Source organism: Physeter macrocephalus, chromosome 16, assembly GCF_002837175.3.
Source record: "Physeter macrocephalus isolate SW-GA chromosome 16, ASM283717v5, whole genome shotgun sequence".
Lineage (NCBI taxonomy): Eukaryota > Metazoa > Chordata > Mammalia > Artiodactyla > Physeteridae > Physeter > Physeter macrocephalus.
Genome location: NC_041229.1, coordinates 8751836 through 8770837, shown reverse-complemented (window position 1 = coordinate 8770837; position 19002 = coordinate 8751836). Strand labels below are relative to the sequence as shown.

Below are 19002 nucleotides of genomic sequence, written 5' to 3'. Positions count from 1 at the left end.
ATGTTGCTGTCAGCAGTCCTCTTTAGTCTCTTCTGCTTATACATTGGACTTGGGGAGACTAAACAAGTTCTCTGCTAATTATCTGATGGCAGCTTGATTTGACTCAAATCTCTATAATCCGGAAAGATGGTATAAATTTCTCTTGGGGGATAAGAGGGCAAGTCTCAAAGGAATACAGGTTCATGACCAGCGCTGTCCTCAGCTGAGTCGGAACGGGCAGGTGACTCAGCGGGGAGAGGCGCCAGTGCTGTACTGCAGGAATGGAGCCTGGAGGCTGCAGCAGCTGGGGAGGGGCCCTTGCCCCACAGTTACGTGACTCACCCCTGGACGTGCCGTTGGCACAGCCTCTTTCGATTCCCAGACTCTGGACACCCAAGTGCTAAGAACTGATGGGGATTGGAAGGCCCCATCATTCTGAGCTGTTCCTTAGGACGTTAAGACTCTCTCTCCTCACTCAGTCCAAGCATCCAGGGCACTCAGGGATCTGTGGAGTGATGGCCGAGGGGACTTCCCAACAGTGAGGTATGTCTGGATGGCTCTCAGAGACCACAGTGATCATTTCCAGCAACCTGTCCCATCAGCATCCTGACTGTCTCATTTCCACACACTAAGGAAGACTGTATGAGTCATGGGCATGACGTTAGTCAATGGGACCCGCCTCCAACTATTTCAAGGAAGCTCTGCTCTGGGACCCTGGGGATGTGCCGGCCAGTGACCAGTTTAAATACTATCTTCCTTCACCCCCTAGTTTTAGAGTTTTGTGTTTTTGTGAGTAACTCTTTCATTGCTTGTAAGAGGCAAGAGAGAGGAGAGAGATTCGGTGCTCTTCAAGGACCCTTGACCCTGACCCAGAGGACATTTTTTTCTCCTGGTTTCTCTGACATCTTATTCTGTGTTTTCTGAAAATGCAGCCCAGGGACTCCTGCTGGTCAAGCTGGTGGGGTAAACAGTACTAATTCAGGTGGGATTTGATGTCAGTTATGCTTGGGTTGCGATCCTAGCTCCACCTCTTACTGGCAGAGAGACCTTTAAATAAGTCACATAACTTCTCCAAGCCCCACCTTCTTTATCTGTGAAGTGTCTGTATGAAGTTTGTTGATAGTGGATATGTAAGTGCTGTGAAAACACTAGGTATGTGTTAAGTAGCCCTTGAGTGTTCTGGAAGGGGACTAGACCCTCACTGACCAACAGAGTCACAGCCAGCCGGCCCTCACCACCCAGGGAACTCTCTTTGGCCTTGAGATCCTGCCCTTTCGGTCTTCTTGTTTTTATTTTGTTTTGCTTTATTTTGTTTCCCTCTTTGCTTGAGTCTGTTTGGTCCCATTTTCCAAACTCTCCTCTTTGTTCCACGATGCCAATAGCTGGAGGGAAACTGAGACAAGAGAGGAGGCAGGAATGATCTCCTCTTAGGCGAAGAGAAAGTTGCCCTGAGGCCACTTGACCGGCTCTGCTTCTGCTTCCCCCTTCCTGGTCCCATCAACATCACGGGCACTTTGAGGGTCCATGTGGAAATCACCTCTAACACTCTCAACACCACGGTCTCTTGGCTTCCTCAACACCAATGTCTATGGGTCACATCTAGACCAAACATTGGAAATTGGACCAAGTGGAGATTTTGAAAGCTGTTGGCCTCAGTATTTAACTGTCTGCTCACATGTCCAAGAAGAAAGAGATCAGTTACTGTACTTTGTGTTCAGCTTGTCAATGCCCTGCAGGCAAAGAAAAGACCACCAGAACATACCTGTTGTTAACATGTTGGGTTTATTACTCCTTGCAGCTAAGGGGAGTGCGCACCATGGGGTGCCTCAGTAAGGTGTCAGAACCTAGTATAAGATTTGGACTTTGACTACTGAGGAGGGTCCTAGAAAGCAGAGTTTTGCTCTAAATTGGGTGCTGTCAGGAGTCAGGTACAATTCTATGATTCTTTGCAGAAGAGTGTCTTTGATAATTTCCTTACTATGTAGTATATCAAGTGGTTCTTTTTCTTCTTCTATTATGAACCATGCCGAACCTTTATTTTGTATGTCTCCTAGTACAACTAAGATTTTCTTTAGGGAATAAAAAAACCTAGTGGTAGAATTTCTGTGTCTTGGGACATACAAATATTCAACCTCAGATGCTAACAATTGACAAATTGTTTTCCAGATCATTTGGTTGTCCCAATAACCTTAAACCACATCTTCAGAAGAGTTGATGGATTTCTTAATTTTTGACAATCTAGTATATATTATTATTGTCTTAATTTACATTTGCCTGATTAAATAATGTAGCTGAGCATCTTTTCAAGTATTATTCGCCATTTGTGTTTTCTCTTCTGGGAAGTATTTGTTTCTATCCATAGCTCATTTTTCTATTGCTTATTTGTCTTTTTCTCAATAACTCTCAGGAGTTTTATACATTCAGGAAAATAATTCTCTGTGAATTAGAGATGTTGTGAGAACAAGTTTGGCCTCATGTTTTCTCTTTCTTTATGATGTAATAGACTTCTTAATTTTTCCATAGATATATTTATTAATATTTATATGTTTAGTGCATTCTTTCTATTTTTGAAGAAAATCTCCTCTAAAGTAAGAAAATATTCTCCCATATTTTCTTCTAAAAGTATACAGACTTCACATTTAAGTCTATGATCTATCACTAACTGATTGCTTTATATGGCTTGATGTAGGGATACACTTTTTCTTCCAGATAGTAACCAGTTATCCCAGCACTACTTATTGCTTGGTCCCAGTGACCTGCAATTGTTCCTCGGTCACATGTCAAATACCCATATATGTATAGCTTGTTTCACTGGCCTCTTTGTCTAATCCTGCATGAACACCACACGATCTCGATTATTAGAGCTGTATAATGCTTTGCTCTCTGGTACGGTGATTCCTCCCCTCTTATTTTTCGGAAGTGTCTTGGCTATCCTTGCACCTTCAGCTTGTCAAGTCCTTGAAAACTTTGTGGAATTGATTGAATTCATAGAAAAAACAGACATTTTATAACATTTAAGTCTTCCTATTCATGAACTTGTACACCTCTTCCTTTATTTGGCTCTTCTTTAATGTCTTTCAATAAAGTTTTATAATTTGCTCTATACAGGTATTACACGTATTTTGTTCAATATATTCTTAGCCAAATTGTTGGACCTCCTGTTGAGATTATTAGCAAAGATAGATGTAATAATCCCTACCATCCTGTATGCTTGTCCCTTTGCAATGTTAATTGCCCCTCCCATAAGGAAGTGGAATATTTTCCCCAACACCTTGGAGCCAGGCTGACCTTGTGAATTGCTTTGACCAACAGAATACAGTGGAAGTGACATGTGGAACTTTGAAGTCTAAGCCACAAGAGGTCTCACAGCTTCTGCTCTTGAAACATTGCTCTGAGACTACCACGTAAAGAAGCTCAATTTACCCGTACAGTGTAGAAATGAGCTACTCTAGCTGATTCCTAAACCTACTAGCCAACAGTAAGTATCAATCACCAGACGTGTGAGTGAGGCCATCTTAGGCGTCCAGCTGCAGTTCAAGATGCCAGATGATATAGGCACATAAATGACCTCATGCAGCACCAGCGAATGAATTGCCTAGCTGGGTCCAGCCCAACCCACTGACACAAAGAATTGTGATAGAATAAAATGGTTATTCTTTTAAGTCATTCAGTTTGGGGGTGGCTTGCTACAGAGCAATAAAGAAATGAGACCTCATGATATTATAATAGTTGTAGATTCCTTTGAATTTTCTATATAGAAAATTATATAATCTAAATATCTATGAATTTTTGGTTTTTCAATTTCCCATCTTTATACGTTTTTGTTTCTTTTTCTTGCTTTACAAGTACAATGTTGAATACAAGGAGTGATTGTGGGTATCTTTGTTTCCCTCTTCATTTTAAAAGGAATACGTCTAGTGTTTCATGAGTAAAAATGAGGTTTGCTGTTGGTCTTTGTAAACATTATTTATCATGTTTTAAAAGTTTTATTTCTAGATTGTTAAAGCTTTTATCATAATTATTAAATTCTACAGATGTTTTTCTCGGTATCTATTGAGATACTTTGTCTCCTTTAATCTGCTAATGTGGTGAATAACATTTATGAACTTTCTAGTTTTAAAATTATTCTTGCATTCCTGGCATAAATACAGTTTGGTTATGATATATATCCCTTTTTACACATTCCTAGATTCCTGTGCTTACATTTTGTTTAGGACATTTTGCATGTATGTTCATGAGATTGACTCAATTTTTTCCCTCATACTTTCCTTGTTTCATTTTGTTATCAGAGTTTCATTGGTCTCACACGATGAGTTCAAGAGTATTCACTCTGTATAACATAGATCTGTTCCTTGAACGTTTGGTAGGACTTGCTTACAAGAGCATTTGAGCTGATGTTTTCTTTGTAGGAAGATTTTAATTTCTTTCTCTGATTCAAATTCTTTAAAGGTTACAAAGTTATTCAGGCTTCCTAATTCTTTTTAAATAAGTTTTGGTAAAATAACAATTTCTAGGAATTTTTCCATTTTTCCTAAGTTTTCAAATTAATTTTGTCCGTATTGTCTTTTTATTATCTTTTCCATCTATGCTGAATCAATAATTTTCTCTTGTTTTATTCATATAATTTATACATCTTTTCTTTTTCCTTGATCAATCTCACTAGAGATTTACTTTTAAAATAATCTTTTCAGGGCTTCCCTGGTGGCGCAGCGGTTGCGCAGCGGTTGAGCGTCCGCCTGCTGATGCAGGGGAACCGGGTTCGCGCCCCGGTCTGGGAGGATCCCACATGCCGCGGAGCGGCTGGGCCCATGAGCCGTGGCCGCTGAGCCTGCGCGTCTGGAGCCTGTCCTCCGCAACGGGAGAAGCCACAGCAGAGGGAGGCCCGCATACCACAAAAAAAAAAATAATAATAATAATCTTTTCAGAGAAATAACTTTTGGTTTAGTTGATCCTCTGTACTATATTTTTCTTTCTCTATTTCACTAATTTTTACTGGTCTTTCTATTATTTCATAATTTCTACTTTCTTTGGCTTTGTTTGGTTGTTCCTTTTCCAATGCTTTTATTTATTTTTTTTTTAATTTAAAAAAATATATTTATTTATTTATTTGGCTGTGTCAGGTCCTAGCTGCAACACATGAGATCTTCACTGCCATCTTTATTGCTGCATGTGGGATCTTTAGTTGTGGCATGCGGGATCTTTAGTTGCGGCAAGCATGTGGGATCCAGTTCCCTGACCAGGGATAGAACCCGAGCCCCCGGCATTGGAAGCGTGGAGTCTTAACCACTGGACGGCCAGGGAAGTCCTCCAATGCTTTTAGTTGAATGCTTTCCTCTTTAATTTGCAGCCATTCTGCTTTTGTAACATAAGCATTTAAAGTGATAAACTGTCCCCTTAGTGACATTGTTGCTGCATTTTATGTTTTGATATATAGTATTTTATCATGGTTTACATTAAAAGAATTTTTAGAGCAGTTTTAGACTCAGTAAAATTTAGAGGAAGGTACAGAGGTTTCCTGTATAACCCCTGTCCCCATACAGGCACAGCCTCCTCCATGATCAACATCCCACACCAGAGTGGTATTGATACATTTGTTACAATCGATGAACCTTCACTGACACATCATAATCACCCAACTTCATAGCTTACATTAGGGTTCACTTTTGGTGGTGTACATTCTATGAGTTTAGACAAACATATGATGACATGTATCCACTGTTATAGTGTCATACAGAGTATTTTCACTGCCCTAAAAATCCTCTGTGCTCTGCCTGTTCATCTCTCCCCTCCCCCTATCCCCTGGCAACCACTGGTTTTTTAACAATCTCCACAGTTTTGCATTTTCCAGAATGTCAGATATTGGAATCACACAATACATAACATTTTCAGATTGGGGTCTTTCACTTAGTAATATGCATTTAAGTTTCCTCCCTGTCTTTTCATGGCTTGATAGCTCATTTCTTTTTAGCACTGACTAATATTCCATTTTCTGGATCTACCACAGTTTAATTTTATTTATTTCCCCAGCTTTATTGAGATAAAATTGACCTAGAACATTGTGTAAGTTAAGGTGTACAACGTGTCGACTTGATACTTTTATAAATTGCAAAATGATGACCACCATGGTATTAGTGTCCACCTCTATTTCTTTTTTGTGATGAGGACATTTCAGATCTACTGTTTTGGCAACTTTCAAGTATATGATGCAGTATTATTAGCTATAATCACCATGTTGTATATTGGATCCCCAAACTCATTGATTTTACAACTGGAAGTTTGTTCTCTTTGACCAATATCTCCTAGTCCCCTACCCCTCAACCCCTGGTAAGTACCACTCTACTCTCTGTTTCTCTGAGCCTGTCTTTTCAAAATTCCATACATAAGTAATATCATACAGTATTTGTCTTTTTATGTCTGATGTATTTCACTCAGCATAATGCCCTCCCAGTTGTTGCAAACAGCAGAATTTCCTTCTTTTTCATGGCTGGATAGTATTCCAATGTGTATATGTATACCACATTTTCTTTATCCATTTATCCATTGATGAATGTATATGGAAACTTAGGTTGCTTCCATATCTTGGCTATTGTGAGTAATACTGCAATGAACATGGGAGTGCAGATATCTCTAGAGACCTAGATTTCAATGCCTTTGGATATATACCCAGAAGTGGGATTGCTAGGTCAAGTGATAGTTCTATTTTAAATTTTTTGAAGAACCTCCATACTTATTTTTATAGTGGCTGCACAAATTTACATTCCCATCAACAGTGCACTGGGGTTCCCTTTTCTCCACACCCTCATCAACACTTGTTATGTCTTCTTTTTTTGCTGATAGTCATTCTAATTGATGTGAGGTGATATCTCAATGTGTTTTTTTTAATAATCTGTTTTTTTCCACCTGTTCTCTATATATTTATTTTATTTTATTTTATTTATGACTGTGTTGGGTCTTCGTTTCTGTGCCAGGGCTTTCTCTAGTTGTGGCAAGCGGGGGCCACTCTTCATGGCGGTGCGCGGGCCTCTCACTATCGCAGCCTCTCCTGTTCCGGAGCACAGGCTCCAGACGCGCAGGCTCAGTAATTGTGGCTCACAGGCCCAGCCGCTCTGCGGCATGTGGGATCCTCCCAGACCAGGGCTCGAACCCGTGTCCCCTGAATTAGCAGGCAGATTCTCAACCACTGTGCCACCAGGGAAGCCCTCAATAAATTATATTTTTATTTATGAGTTCTATTTGCTCCTTTTCAAATTTGATCCCCCTTTTTTTTTTTGTGCGGTACGCGGACCTCTCACTGTTGTGGCCTCTCCCGTTGCGGAGCACAGGCTCCGGACGCGCAGGCTCAGCGGCCATGGCTCACGGGCCCAGCCTCTCCGCGGCATGTGGGATCTTCCCGGACCGGGGCACGAACCCGTGTCCCATGCATCGGCAGGCGGACTCTCAACCACTGCGCCCCCAGGGAAGCCCTTGATCACTTTTGATAGTCTCTTGTTGCTTGTTCATTTTTGTAATTTTGTCTTGTATTACTTCAAGCATTTCATAATTATTTTATGTTTTATATCTGATAATTTTGGTATATGAAGACCTTGGGGGTCTAAATCTATTGCTTCTTATATTTGCTGACTTTCATTCATGGTGATTTGTTTCCTTCTGTGTTTAATGACCTTTCCTTGTGAACTTGTCTTTGGTTGGTCTTAGTCTCTGAAAATTTAAGGAGATGTTTTTTTCCAGAGAGGATTTGTATTTTTTATTTTAGGAGCCTGGGATGCTACCAGCTGGGGGCCAAAACCAATTTAATCCAGGAGTCTCAGGTTCAGCTCCCACCCCTTGCCACTGGCACAAGTCTGGTCTTTCATCAGTGCTAATATAAACGTTTGCCCTTGGGTAATCCACATTTTATGAGTGCTAAGAAGTCAGGACTCACCTTACACTTCTAAGCTTTTATATATGCTGCTCCTCTGCCTGGAATATGTGTCCTTTTATCCTCCCCCCGGCGCCCCATCTGATTAATCAATCTTTCTAAGACTAAGTTCAGGCTTGTTCTCCTCCAAGATACCTTTGCTGACGATCCCTAGTCTGGGTTAGATGCTGCTCTTACATGCCTCTATGGCACTCTGTATCTACCTGTCGTTGCATTTTCCACACTGTATTGTAACAATCTGTTTACTTATCTGTCTTCCTCCATGAGACTCTCTTTGGTAGGGGTCATGGCATAGTTAGGCTGTTTCCCCAGTGTCTGGCACAGGGCGGATCATGGTAGATTAATACATGTTTGTTGAATAAACGAAAGAACACCCGAATAAATGAATGAATGAATGAGTGAGTGATGATTTTGGAATGGACAATATGGGATTTCCAGAGAAGGTGAAGGATGATGGAGGCATGTGAGAAAAGAGAAAAGGGAAATGACTGGTATTTTTAGGCTGTTTGTTTGTTCTCCTTGATTAAGTGTAATAAAGTTGTCACTTCATTTCATCAAAAGTTTATTGAGCATCCAGTATGTGCTAGGCACTCTGCTAGATGCCAGTAATACAAAGATGAAGATCAAAACGAAACAAAAACGAAACCACTCCCCCCTCACCCCATTTAAGGCAGATTTGGCTTGAGCCTGGGAAGCCGGCCCCTCAGGGATGCAGAACCGGGGTTTGGAATACAACTTGCCCTCATCTCACCTTAATCTTCACCCTTGCCTCTCAAGCCTGACCAGCATGTACCCATCTCCAAGTCCTGCATCTTCCACCTGCCTGAGCAACTTTCCCCTGCATGCATTATCTCCTTCTAGATGAGGCACCTGGGGAAGTGAGGGGAGCAGTTCTGGCTAAGGAAGGGGAGCTGCAAAGGCACACCTGCTCAGATGAGCCTGGAGAAGTGTATAGGGACAGGGAGCTGGGAGGGGCACGACGTCCAGGTAAGAGCAGAGAGGACCAACTAGAAATGTTGTTGCCCTTGGGGCTGAGACAAAACTGGCCCCAGTGTGGAGTGGTGGGGAACAGGGACCTTGAGAGTCACTCTGTGGGATGGTGCGGAGTCAGAGCAGGAGCTTAGGAAGTTAAGGAGGGACCAGGGATGCACTAGAGGCATCAGGGGAGAGAGGTCAGAACATAGCGAGGGACTTCTTCTCTTTCAGCTTTTTAATTGCCCTCTCCCTTCACACGGTAGATTACTGTTCCTACAAACTGTTCAAGAGGCGGTGGCATGGGCGTGGCCTGGCTACACAGTGGACCAACCTCTCGGTATTCTGCTGTTTGTGTGACTGGGGAGTCTGCCCTTGTCCTGTCTCCTGGGACCTGAGCATCTGGGAGCAGAGCAGGTGAGAGGCCAGAGGCCCAGTGTTCCATCATGTCTCCAAGACATGCTGGGGAGTAATAAGCCTCCTCCTCCCCCTAGCATTTTTGGGGAGAGTCGAACTTCATCCTCTCACAGCTGGAGGAAGCCCAACAACTTTCTGGGGGATAATGATTGTTTGAAAGGCTTGTTTTGTACAAAGCCAGGGAGAAGCCATAGGTATGAGGGGTCAAAAGACAGATCTTCACTTGATCTAGCCTTCTGGGCCTGAAGAATGAGTGAGAAGCCCCTTCTCTATGGAACAGAGACGGAAAGAATGCCGGGCACGCCACTGAGGGAGGCTTTGGGAGGAAGCCAAGCGTGGGAGGCTTGAATCCTTTGCTCTTGCTGGAACCCCGGTATCGGGGGGCAACGGAATGTATTGTATTTGAGCTCCTCCTTCACCAACTGGTAGGTACCGAGGTACCATATGCCTGAGAAGGGTGCTCCAAGGTACTGTCTTCACAATGATTCGGTGGATGCTCAAAGCAGCCCTCTGTACACCCAGTAAAGGGCATCGGACTTCCCCTTAGTTTAGGACAGTTGTACTTTTGAGGCAAGTGGCCTCTCTAATCTGGGCTTGCCAAAAAAGTTCCCCAGGAACCAGGAGTTCGTTCGAAGGGAAGGGGAATGGGTGGGAAGCGTGAGTGCGCCCTGGGAAGGGCATAGGATAGTCAAGGGGGTTAGGTTACTGATGTTAGTTTCCATAAGCCCCTCCGGGGATTGGGCCGTAAATTTAATAATCTATATGGTCCTAAAAGGGCACAACCCACACCCACTGAGAACAAAACTAAAGAGCCAGGAGCAAACGTAAACCGGTTTCACCATCTGATCCACCCTCCGCCTTCCCGCCGCGTCCCCCCATCTGCGCATGCTCACAATCGTCCACGCGCCGGACACCTAGCGCTGGGTCAGGACCTGCATCTACCCTCGCCCCTCGCCCCTCGCCCCTCGCCCCGGGCGGGCTGCTGCCCCGCCGCCCTGCCCTCCCCCGGGCCGCGGGCAGCAGTGCGCGGGCGCCTCCCGGGGGGTCCCCAGGAGGCTCAGGCGCTGATCTCCACCGGGCCGGCCTCGTCTTGCTCGCGGATCAGGTGCACGCCGCCCGCAGTCCGCAGTGTGCGCGAGGCGCTGCGCGAGCGGACAGGCGAACTCGGGGCCCGGGGCGGCGACGTGTGCGTCCGGCCCGTGGCGGGGGAGCGCGCTGGAGAGCGCGGGTAGCGGCGGGCAGAGCGGCTGGGCAGCCCCGGCGAGCGGCCCGGCACGGCCGGCGACATGGAGTAGCCGGGCGGGCCGGGCTCCGTCGCGCTCCGAGGCTCCGGGGCGGGGTTCTCCTCGGGCTCCGGGGAGTCCTGCAAGGACACGTGCCGCGAGGGGTCAGCGGACAGCCGTCCAGGGCTGGGAGCGCCCCTGCTGTTCCAGGGCGCTGGGAATACCGATGTGGAGGGGACATAGTTCCCTCCACACTCCGACTGCCTGGAGGGCTGCAGGCGTAGGTCTGTTTTTTCTTGCAACACTGGACACTTAGCGTGGTGCCTGGCACATAATAGGTGCTCATTAAATGTTGAAATGCATTAGTTTGAGTGCTTTGTCCACTTACTCTGCGCCTTCCACCTGCCTTGGACAGCGTGGGACAGAGTTGGTTATGGAATACTAGGGAAGTCACCAGAGACAGTGTCCAAAGACCTGGGTTTGAAGCCTAGATTTGACACTGATTTACTTGTTTGATCCTGGCAAGTCATTTCACCCCTGTCAGCCTTATTTTTCTCATCTCTAAAGTGGGGATGACACAAATATTTCTCAGGGTTATTCTGAGTCCCAGAAAGGTATATCAATATGGTATGGCTACGTAATACCAGAACACGGTGGGGGCTGGTGGAGTGATTGTGGGGCACCCAGCCCGAAGCTGCTTACCTTGTCCTTCAGGATGTAGAGTGCCGTGGGGCTCCTCCGCTCCTGCTCTCCACTCCGTGGGAGGGTGTCTGCTGCACGGAGCGAAGAACGGGGTGGCTGGCCCAGGTACAGAACCCTTTCCACCAGCCAGCACCTACACTCTTTGCTTCCCGATGGCCAGTTAAGGCCATCGGGAAGCCAGCCTCCACCAAAGGGTCCGGAATACCTGAGGTCCTACCTTGGCCGCTCCTGTCCCTGCTCTGCAGTCTTCGTGCAGTTGGTGGAGGAAGGGGCCCTGCAGAGCTGGCTTCCTTGTTGCCCATTTCAGCCTTTTCCCAGCAGCTCACTGATCTGAGTGAAGATGGGACGGGTGAGTGCGTGGCTGGGAGCTCACCTTCTCCTTTCAGGCGGTCATCATTCTGATCCATATATTCCAGGGAGTTTTGCTTCTCCAGCTTCCTCTTCTTCCTGCAAATCAACCCAGCACCCTGTGAACAGAGCTGTCGAGTGTGAGCAGGAGAAGTTCTGGGGGTGAGGACATGGGGAGGATCTGATGGCCATAAACGAGGCCTTGTAACAGGAAGACGGGCTGAGTGCAGTGGGAGGGGAAGTAGTCCAGAGCTTTGGGAGGCGTCCCATCTAGGTTTGCATCCGGAGTCTGTCCCTAGCATTGTGACTGTGGGCTAGTCATTTAACTAATCTGAGTCTCGGGTCGTTGTCTGTAAACTGCAGATAATCACATTTAAAGGTAACACCCTAACCACAAACACAGTGCTTGGCTCACAAAAGGTGCCGTGCAAGTGAAACCAGTACTCATAGTGCTGGGGCTGTCAGGCTTGTGAGCACAGGATGTGGTTCCATATACAACACATGCAGTGGTAAGATGGATCTCCTGGGAAGAGGTGCGGGTCCCTGGGAGGAAAGGCATATAAAGAGACGAAGGAAAGAACAGAGCTGGGGGCTGGGATGGGTTGAAGGATTCAGGTGCTCAGGGAGAGGAACTTGGAGAGTTACCCAGACTTTTTGGAGGGTTTCCAGCAGGCACAGACTGTCACCAAGGTCACAAGGAGGAAGATGCCTCCTGTGGACAAGATTATGTAGAGGGAGCTTCTTCCTAGGGAGAGAGAGGTGGGAGAGACTTTAGAGGGGGCATGGGGTGTGGTGAGGAGAGCTTCCTGCGGCCCAAGAAATAGAAAAGGAACCCCAGGCAGCATGGCTGGCCAGAGGTGGACCTTGCCCAGATCTCACTTCCTACCTGTGGCTATCCTCCAGGGAGAGCTGGCCCATCTCTGCCTCTCTCCCCCTCCAGTGGCACTCTGTCTGGGATGTCCTTAGCCTCTCATGGGCACCTGCCTCTCAGGGCTTTGAGTCCCAAGGGAGGGCAGCAGGAGACTCACTGTACACGGTGATCTTGACGGGCAGGCTGCGGCCCTGGCTGATGGGGTTCTCCACCACACAGCTGTACAGGTCGTCGTCCTCCATGAGCACACGGGTGATGGTGAGCACCTTTTGGTCGGGGGACAGGAGCATCCGCGAGTCGTTGAGGAGGGGCTTGCCGTCCTTCAGCCACGTGTAGCTGGGCTTGGTGCCATTCTCGTGCGAGCAGTTCAGGGTAAAGTCCTCGCTGAGCTCCAGCACCGTGGTCGAAGCCACTAACACCTGGGGCCTCGAAATGGGCACTGAGCCCGGGGGTGGGGGGAGCCTGTGAGCCACAGGCCAAAAAGCTTCTCCCTTCCCCTTCTTAACTGCCTACCTTCCAGCTCAGTCTGCGGTCTTCAGAGATCATCACTCCAGCTCTTTACCACCATCCATCCACCCATCCATCCACTCACTCATTTATTTACCCACTATTTACTGAGCACATACAGAGCACAGGGAGTACAATGCCGAACAAGACAGCCATGGACAGTCCCTGCCCTCATGGACCTTCCCTTCCCTTCCCTTCTTCCCAAATACCTCTCCAAGATGTCTTAAACTGACCCAGCCTGGAAGATATTTTAGTTGGGCTAAGCTTAGTTCGAAATAGGTTCAAATATTGGCTCTACCACTTACTAGTTGCCTGAATTTATGCCCCAGTTTCCTCATCTGCAAAATGGGGTCCATGATATTAACTATCCCTAGATTATTATGAGCATTACATGAGTCAATATAGTCAAAGCACTTACAATCGTTTCTGGCATGTAGTAAGCGCTGTATACGTGTTAGCTATGGCCTACCTGCCAACCTCTAACATTCCAGCTGGCTCACTCCCAAGCGGCTTTTGTGTGGGTTTTCCTGGGGTCTAGCTAATGTACTGGGTGGACGTGGCCCCAGTCCCAGTCACCAGTCCCGCCTCCTTCCCTGCCAGAGACTTTACCATCTACAGTGAGGTTGATGGTCTTCTCCCCAGTGAAGGTGTCATCGGTGATAGAGATCTCAACCTCATAGGTGCCCTCGTCGGCCAGCTGCAGGTCGCTGAGAAGCAGGGAGCCGTTTTCAAAGAGGCGGATGCGGTCTCGATAGTCGGTCCGCAGGGTACCAATGACCTCTGTGCCGATGGACTGAACCACGGTCACTGGCTTGTCCCGCTTCAGCTGCCACTTGACAACGGGTTTGTCACTGCTGGTGCTGCTGTACTGCACAGAAAGCAGGGCCGCCTTCCCCACTGTGCCATGGATCAGGCGCACCGGGCTGGTGATGTTCACCCCCTCCAGGGGCTCTGTGAACAGAGACCCACGAGGTGAGGGCAGCGTCAGGCCCTGGCTCCTAACCTCACTCCCATCTTCAAGTCCTCTGGTCTCTCCATGCCTCACCCTTCTGGGCCCTTCACGCCCTGTCAGTCCTTCCTTCTTACCCTTTGACTGTAGCTCTGGCCCCTCCGCTCCCCTGTCATCCCTCACACCCATCCCTTTGCCTTCAATCCTTCTTCAATCTGGACCTCTGCCTCTGGCAGTTTCCCCCATTGCCTTCCTCTTGAGGAAGATTCCAGCTAACCCATACCTTATGTGGCCCATTTATGTGTATTGAGACTTCCCATGTGCCAGGCACTGTTCTATGTCCCCAGGATATATCAGTGAGCAAAACTGACAAACATCCCTACCCCCTGAAGCTTATAGGTCATTAGACCTCAGAGTGAATTTGTCAGATTTTCTCCTTAATTGGGCATTGGGAGAGTGGGGGATGGAGAAAGCATGGAAATGTAGATTCCCAAAGAAAGGAGGGTGTCGTGAGACAGTGCCAGTAAAGGGCAAATTTAGGGGCCTGAGGACAACTGGACAACTCTCCGGTCATACCAAGAGCCTCCCCTATCCTTGCCCCAGCTGCACATAGCATCATACTAGGCCTGCCCAGGGCAGAACAGTCCTGGAAATCACCCAAACTCCAGCCCAATTTGCATCCCCTATGGAAGAGGGATTTGGGACAGGTCAAGAAAAGAGCTTGGAGTCAGAAAACCTTGTAAGATTGGGCTCCACTGCTTACTGGCTGTGAGAATTTGGGCAAGTCATCCTTCTAGGCCTCACTCTTCTCTTTTAGAAAATAAGGATGATAACGATAACAAGAGCAAGTGTCTTATCCAGTTCACAGTGCAAAAGTACGATATGTATCTCAGTTACGGTGGTGTAGGGGAGAGAACACAGGATTGAGCATCAGAGATCGGGGCCCTATTGTTGACTTAGGACCTGGGAGAAGTTGCTTATCTGTTCAGGGCTCAGATTTCCCACAGGTCAAATGAGTGGTAACGAGATGGTCTCATGGTTTGTTCCAGCCCTGTAGTTAGTTCTGGGATTTTACCATCTTGTCCGATGGCAGCCCCATCCAGAGACACGTCTCACATTTCAGAGATCTCTTAGGAACTTTGGGGCCTGAACAGATGCAGCTCGTTGGCCTTCCACCTGGCCTTGCAGAGCAATACAGCCACCTGAGAGAGGGGTCTTCTGGAGAGGATGTCAGCTAGGAACAGGGCTGAGTTTAGCTGAATAGACAGATACATGTCAGGTTCTCTGTTCCTCTGCACCCCCAGGTGCTTCCTTTGACTGTCATTGCCTCTGAAGTTCCCTCCTTCTTTCTCACCCCTATTTCCCACTCTGCTACGGCTGCAGTGTAGATTTGGGGAAGGTGAGCTGTACCTTTCCAACCCCTATTCCTCTCCTTGTACCTCGAGGACCCAGACCAAACCAGGAGGCAATGGAACTAAAAGGTTAGTTGTGGAGATCGAAGCAAATTTAATTTAAAACATATCCAGTCCATTTTGGGAGCAAATGCATTGTTAAGTAATGAGCTCATCATCTTTGGAAGTGGTCAAGGAAAGGCCAATTGACTGTTCTTTCACCTCTCTGTGTCTCCATTTCCTCCTCTGAATAGTGAGGTGGTGGGACCAGATGATCTCTAGGGGCCTTCTCCACCCTGACATTCTATGATCCATCACCTGTCAAGGATGTTACAATCATAAAAGCTTAAGCATGGAAGAGACTACTTTAATGATAAAAGCCACTATATGTATGAATATTATATACTTGTTACTGAGAGGAGTCTCAATTGGCAGGAGTTAGAATGGACAAAATCAACTATTTTCAAATGTTTTAAATTAAAGGTATTTTTGTTCCCACAGAACCTTATAGAAATTGAAAAGAAATGAAATTTAGTTCTAGTTCACCTGATTTGGTCAAAGAGGTGGTGAGGACCAGAGACCTGTCCTCTCCAGTACCTTGGGGCGCTGCTAGGAATCCTTATGGCTCTGTGTATCAGGCTGAAATCGTTTGGCTACATGATCCTTAAGATTTCTCCAGCTCTTAGTTTCTGTGATAATTTAGATGGGATTTCCTGCCTCGCATTTGCTAGGTCCCAGGCTTGCTTTGATTTAGAAACACAAGCTTTCAATTTTCCCTGAGTAGGCAAATAGGGTTTGGTGTGTGTGACTTGAGGTGACACTGAAAAAAAACACCGAGCTTCATTAAAGGCCAGGGTGGGCACATCTACCCCCCTTCCTCAGGGCCCAGTCTGAAGCAGTGGGGATGGCACATGAGAGTGATATATGCAGAGCCATCCTGAGGTTTAGCAACCCCAAGCACTGAGGTTCCCCTTTCCTCCCTCCCGGAGGCTGGACAGTGACAGTCCCGGCCCCAAGAGAAAGTGGAAGGGATTCTCCTCCCCCTTTCCGTCTTCTCTGGCCCTCCCTGAGTTTCCCCAGCGTCCACTCTCTTGCATCCCATACAAGGTCCTTCTAGTGCTTTTGTGATGTCTTTCCCCCTTCAAGTCAGCTCTTTCTACCAATTTATTTATTTATTTATTTATTTATTTTGACCACACCACGCAGCATGTGGGATCTTAGTTCCCCGACCAGGGATCGAACCCGTGCCCCTTGCATTGGAAGTACGGAGTCCTAACCACAGGACCTCCAGAGAAGTCCCTCTTTCTACCAATTTAAATTTGATTCTTCTGGATAAAAACATTGGAGAAGCTACAGCATGTGGATTGCCCTGGGCCTCACCCTCTTCTAGGTGGATGCCTGTGAACAGGGCCTGCCCATGAGTCATAGGGATGTATGTAGGTATGTTCAGAGTGGAGGGAGCAGTCTCTCTCAGAAGCTGACAAAGAAAGTGTTTTCGCTGAGCAAACACTGGTTCCCAAAACTCGCGCCAAAATCGGAGTTGCTTTTAAGTTCAGGGTCCCACAACTTTCAAGGGACACAGAGAACTGGGACAGGTGCCAAAGCAGGACACAGAAGTGAGGAAATGGCTAGCAATGCAAATAAAAGGGACTGGGACTATTCAACCTTGAGAAACGATTAACTTAATCATCGTCCTCAAGTCTCTGAGGCATCATTATGTAGAAAGTCTCTGTTCCCGCTGGAGGCCGAACAAAAGGAAATTGACTTCGCAGCAAGATGTCCCTATCAATTTAAACAGCCATACCAGATCAGGTAGGTGGCCCTCGTTAAGTAGGATTTTGACCTGCAGTGACATCAAGGAATGTCAAGCTTTAAAATATAAGAATGTACCGAAGAGACACCAACGGTGCACAGGCGCCGAGGGAACACGAAGTGAACACACAAAGAGAAGGTAGCCAAGAAGAAAGACTTCAGAAGAAAGTCTACTCTTTCTTCTGAAGAAACCAGCTCTACTAGCATCTTGATCTTGAACTTCAGCCTCCAGAACCGATTGGAACAAAGATGGCGGAGTAGAAGGATGCGCTCTCACTCCCTCTTGTGAGAACACCAGAATCACAACTAGCTGCTGGACAATCATCGACAGGAAGACACTGGAACTCACCAAAAAAAGACACCCCACATCCAAAGACAAAGGAGAAGCCACAATGAGATGGTAGGAGGGGCGCAATCACAGTAAAATCAAATCCCATAACTGCTGGGTGGGTGACGCAGAAACTGGAGAGCACTTATACCACAGAAGTCCACCCACTGGAGTGAAGGTTCTGAGCCCCACGTCAGGCTTCCCAAACTGAGGGTCCGGCAATGGGAGGAGGAATTCCTAGAGAATCAGACTTTGAAGCCTAGTGGGATTTGATTGCAGGACTTTGGCAGGACTGGGGGAAACAGAGACTCCACTCTTGGAGGGCATACACAAAGTAGTGTGTGCATCGGGACCCAGGGGAAGGAGCAGTGACCCCAGGGGAGACTGAACCAGACCTACCTGCTAGTGTTGGAGGGTCTCCTGCAGAGGTGGGGGTGGCTGTGGCTCACCGTGGGGACAAGGACACTGGCAGCAGAAGTTCTGGGAAGTACTCCTTGGCATGAGCCCTCCCAGAGTCTGCCATTAGCCCCACCAAAGAGCCCAGGTAGGCTCCAGTGCTGGGTTGCCTCAGGCCAAACAACCAACAGGGAGGGTACCCAGCTGCACCCATCAGCAGTCAAGTGGATTAAAGTTTTACTGAGCTCTGCCCACCAGAGCAACAGTCAGCTCTACCCACCACCAGTCCCTCCCATCAGGAAACTTGCACAAGCCTCTTAGATAGGATCATCCACCGCAGCGCAGACAGCAGAAGCAAGAAGAACTACAATCCTGCAGCCTGTGGTACAAAAACCACATTCACAGAAAGATAGACAAGATGAAAAGGCAGAGGGCTATGTACCAGATGGAGGAACAAGATAAAACCCCAGAAAAACAACTAAAGGAAGTGGAGATAGGCAACCTTCCAGAAAAAGAATTCAGAATAATGACAGTGAAGATGATCTAGGACCTCGGAAAAAGAACAGAGGCAAAGATGAGAAGATGCAAGAAATGTTTAACAAAGACTTAGAAGAATTAAAGAACAAACAAACAGAGGTGAACAATACAATAACTGAAATGAAAACTACACTAGAAGGAATCAATAGCAGAATAACTGAGGCAGAAGAACGGATAAGTGACCTGGAAGACAGAATGGTGGAATTCATGGCTGTGGAACAGAATAAAGAGAAAAGAATGAAAAGAAATGAAGACAGCCTAAGAGACCTCTGGGACAACATGAAACACAGCATTCGCATTATAGGGGTCCCAGAAGGAGAAGAGAGAGAGAAAGGACAAGATAAAATATTTGAAGAGATTTTAATTGAAAACTTCCCTAACATGGGAAAGGAAATAGCCACCCAAGTCCAAGAAGTGCAGAGAGTCCCATACAGGATAAACCCAAGGAGAAACATGCCGAGACACATATTAATCAAACTGGCAAAAATTAAAGACAAAGAAAAATTATTGAAAGCAGCAAGGGAAAAACGACAAATAACATACAAGGGAATTCCCACAAGGTTAACAGCTGATTTCTCAGCAGAAACTTTACAAGCCAGAGGGAGTGGCATGATATACTTAAAGTGATGAAAGGGAAGAACCTACAACCAAG

The 19002-nt window shown here is 46.7% G+C and overlaps 1 protein-coding gene across 1 annotated transcript in view; it reads right to left on the bottom strand.

Annotated features, from left to right (window-relative positions):
• Positions 1-10343: 10343 nt before the first annotated feature.
• The window catches only part of HEPACAM (hepatic and glial cell adhesion molecule), a 20066-nt gene continuing 11407 nt past the window's right edge, over positions 10344-19002 (bottom strand). Inside the window, exons 2-7 of the mRNA XM_024131360.2 lie at positions 13547-13888; positions 12588-12869; positions 12211-12304; positions 11585-11658; positions 11212-11282; positions 10344-10649 (exon numbers count right to left, since the gene is read on the bottom strand). Coding sequence (XP_023987128.1) covers positions 10344-10649; positions 11212-11282; positions 11585-11658; positions 12211-12304; positions 12588-12869; positions 13547-13888 — 1169 coding nt within the window. The remainder of the gene's footprint in view (positions 10650-11211; positions 11283-11584; positions 11659-12210; positions 12305-12587; positions 12870-13546; positions 13889-19002) is intronic.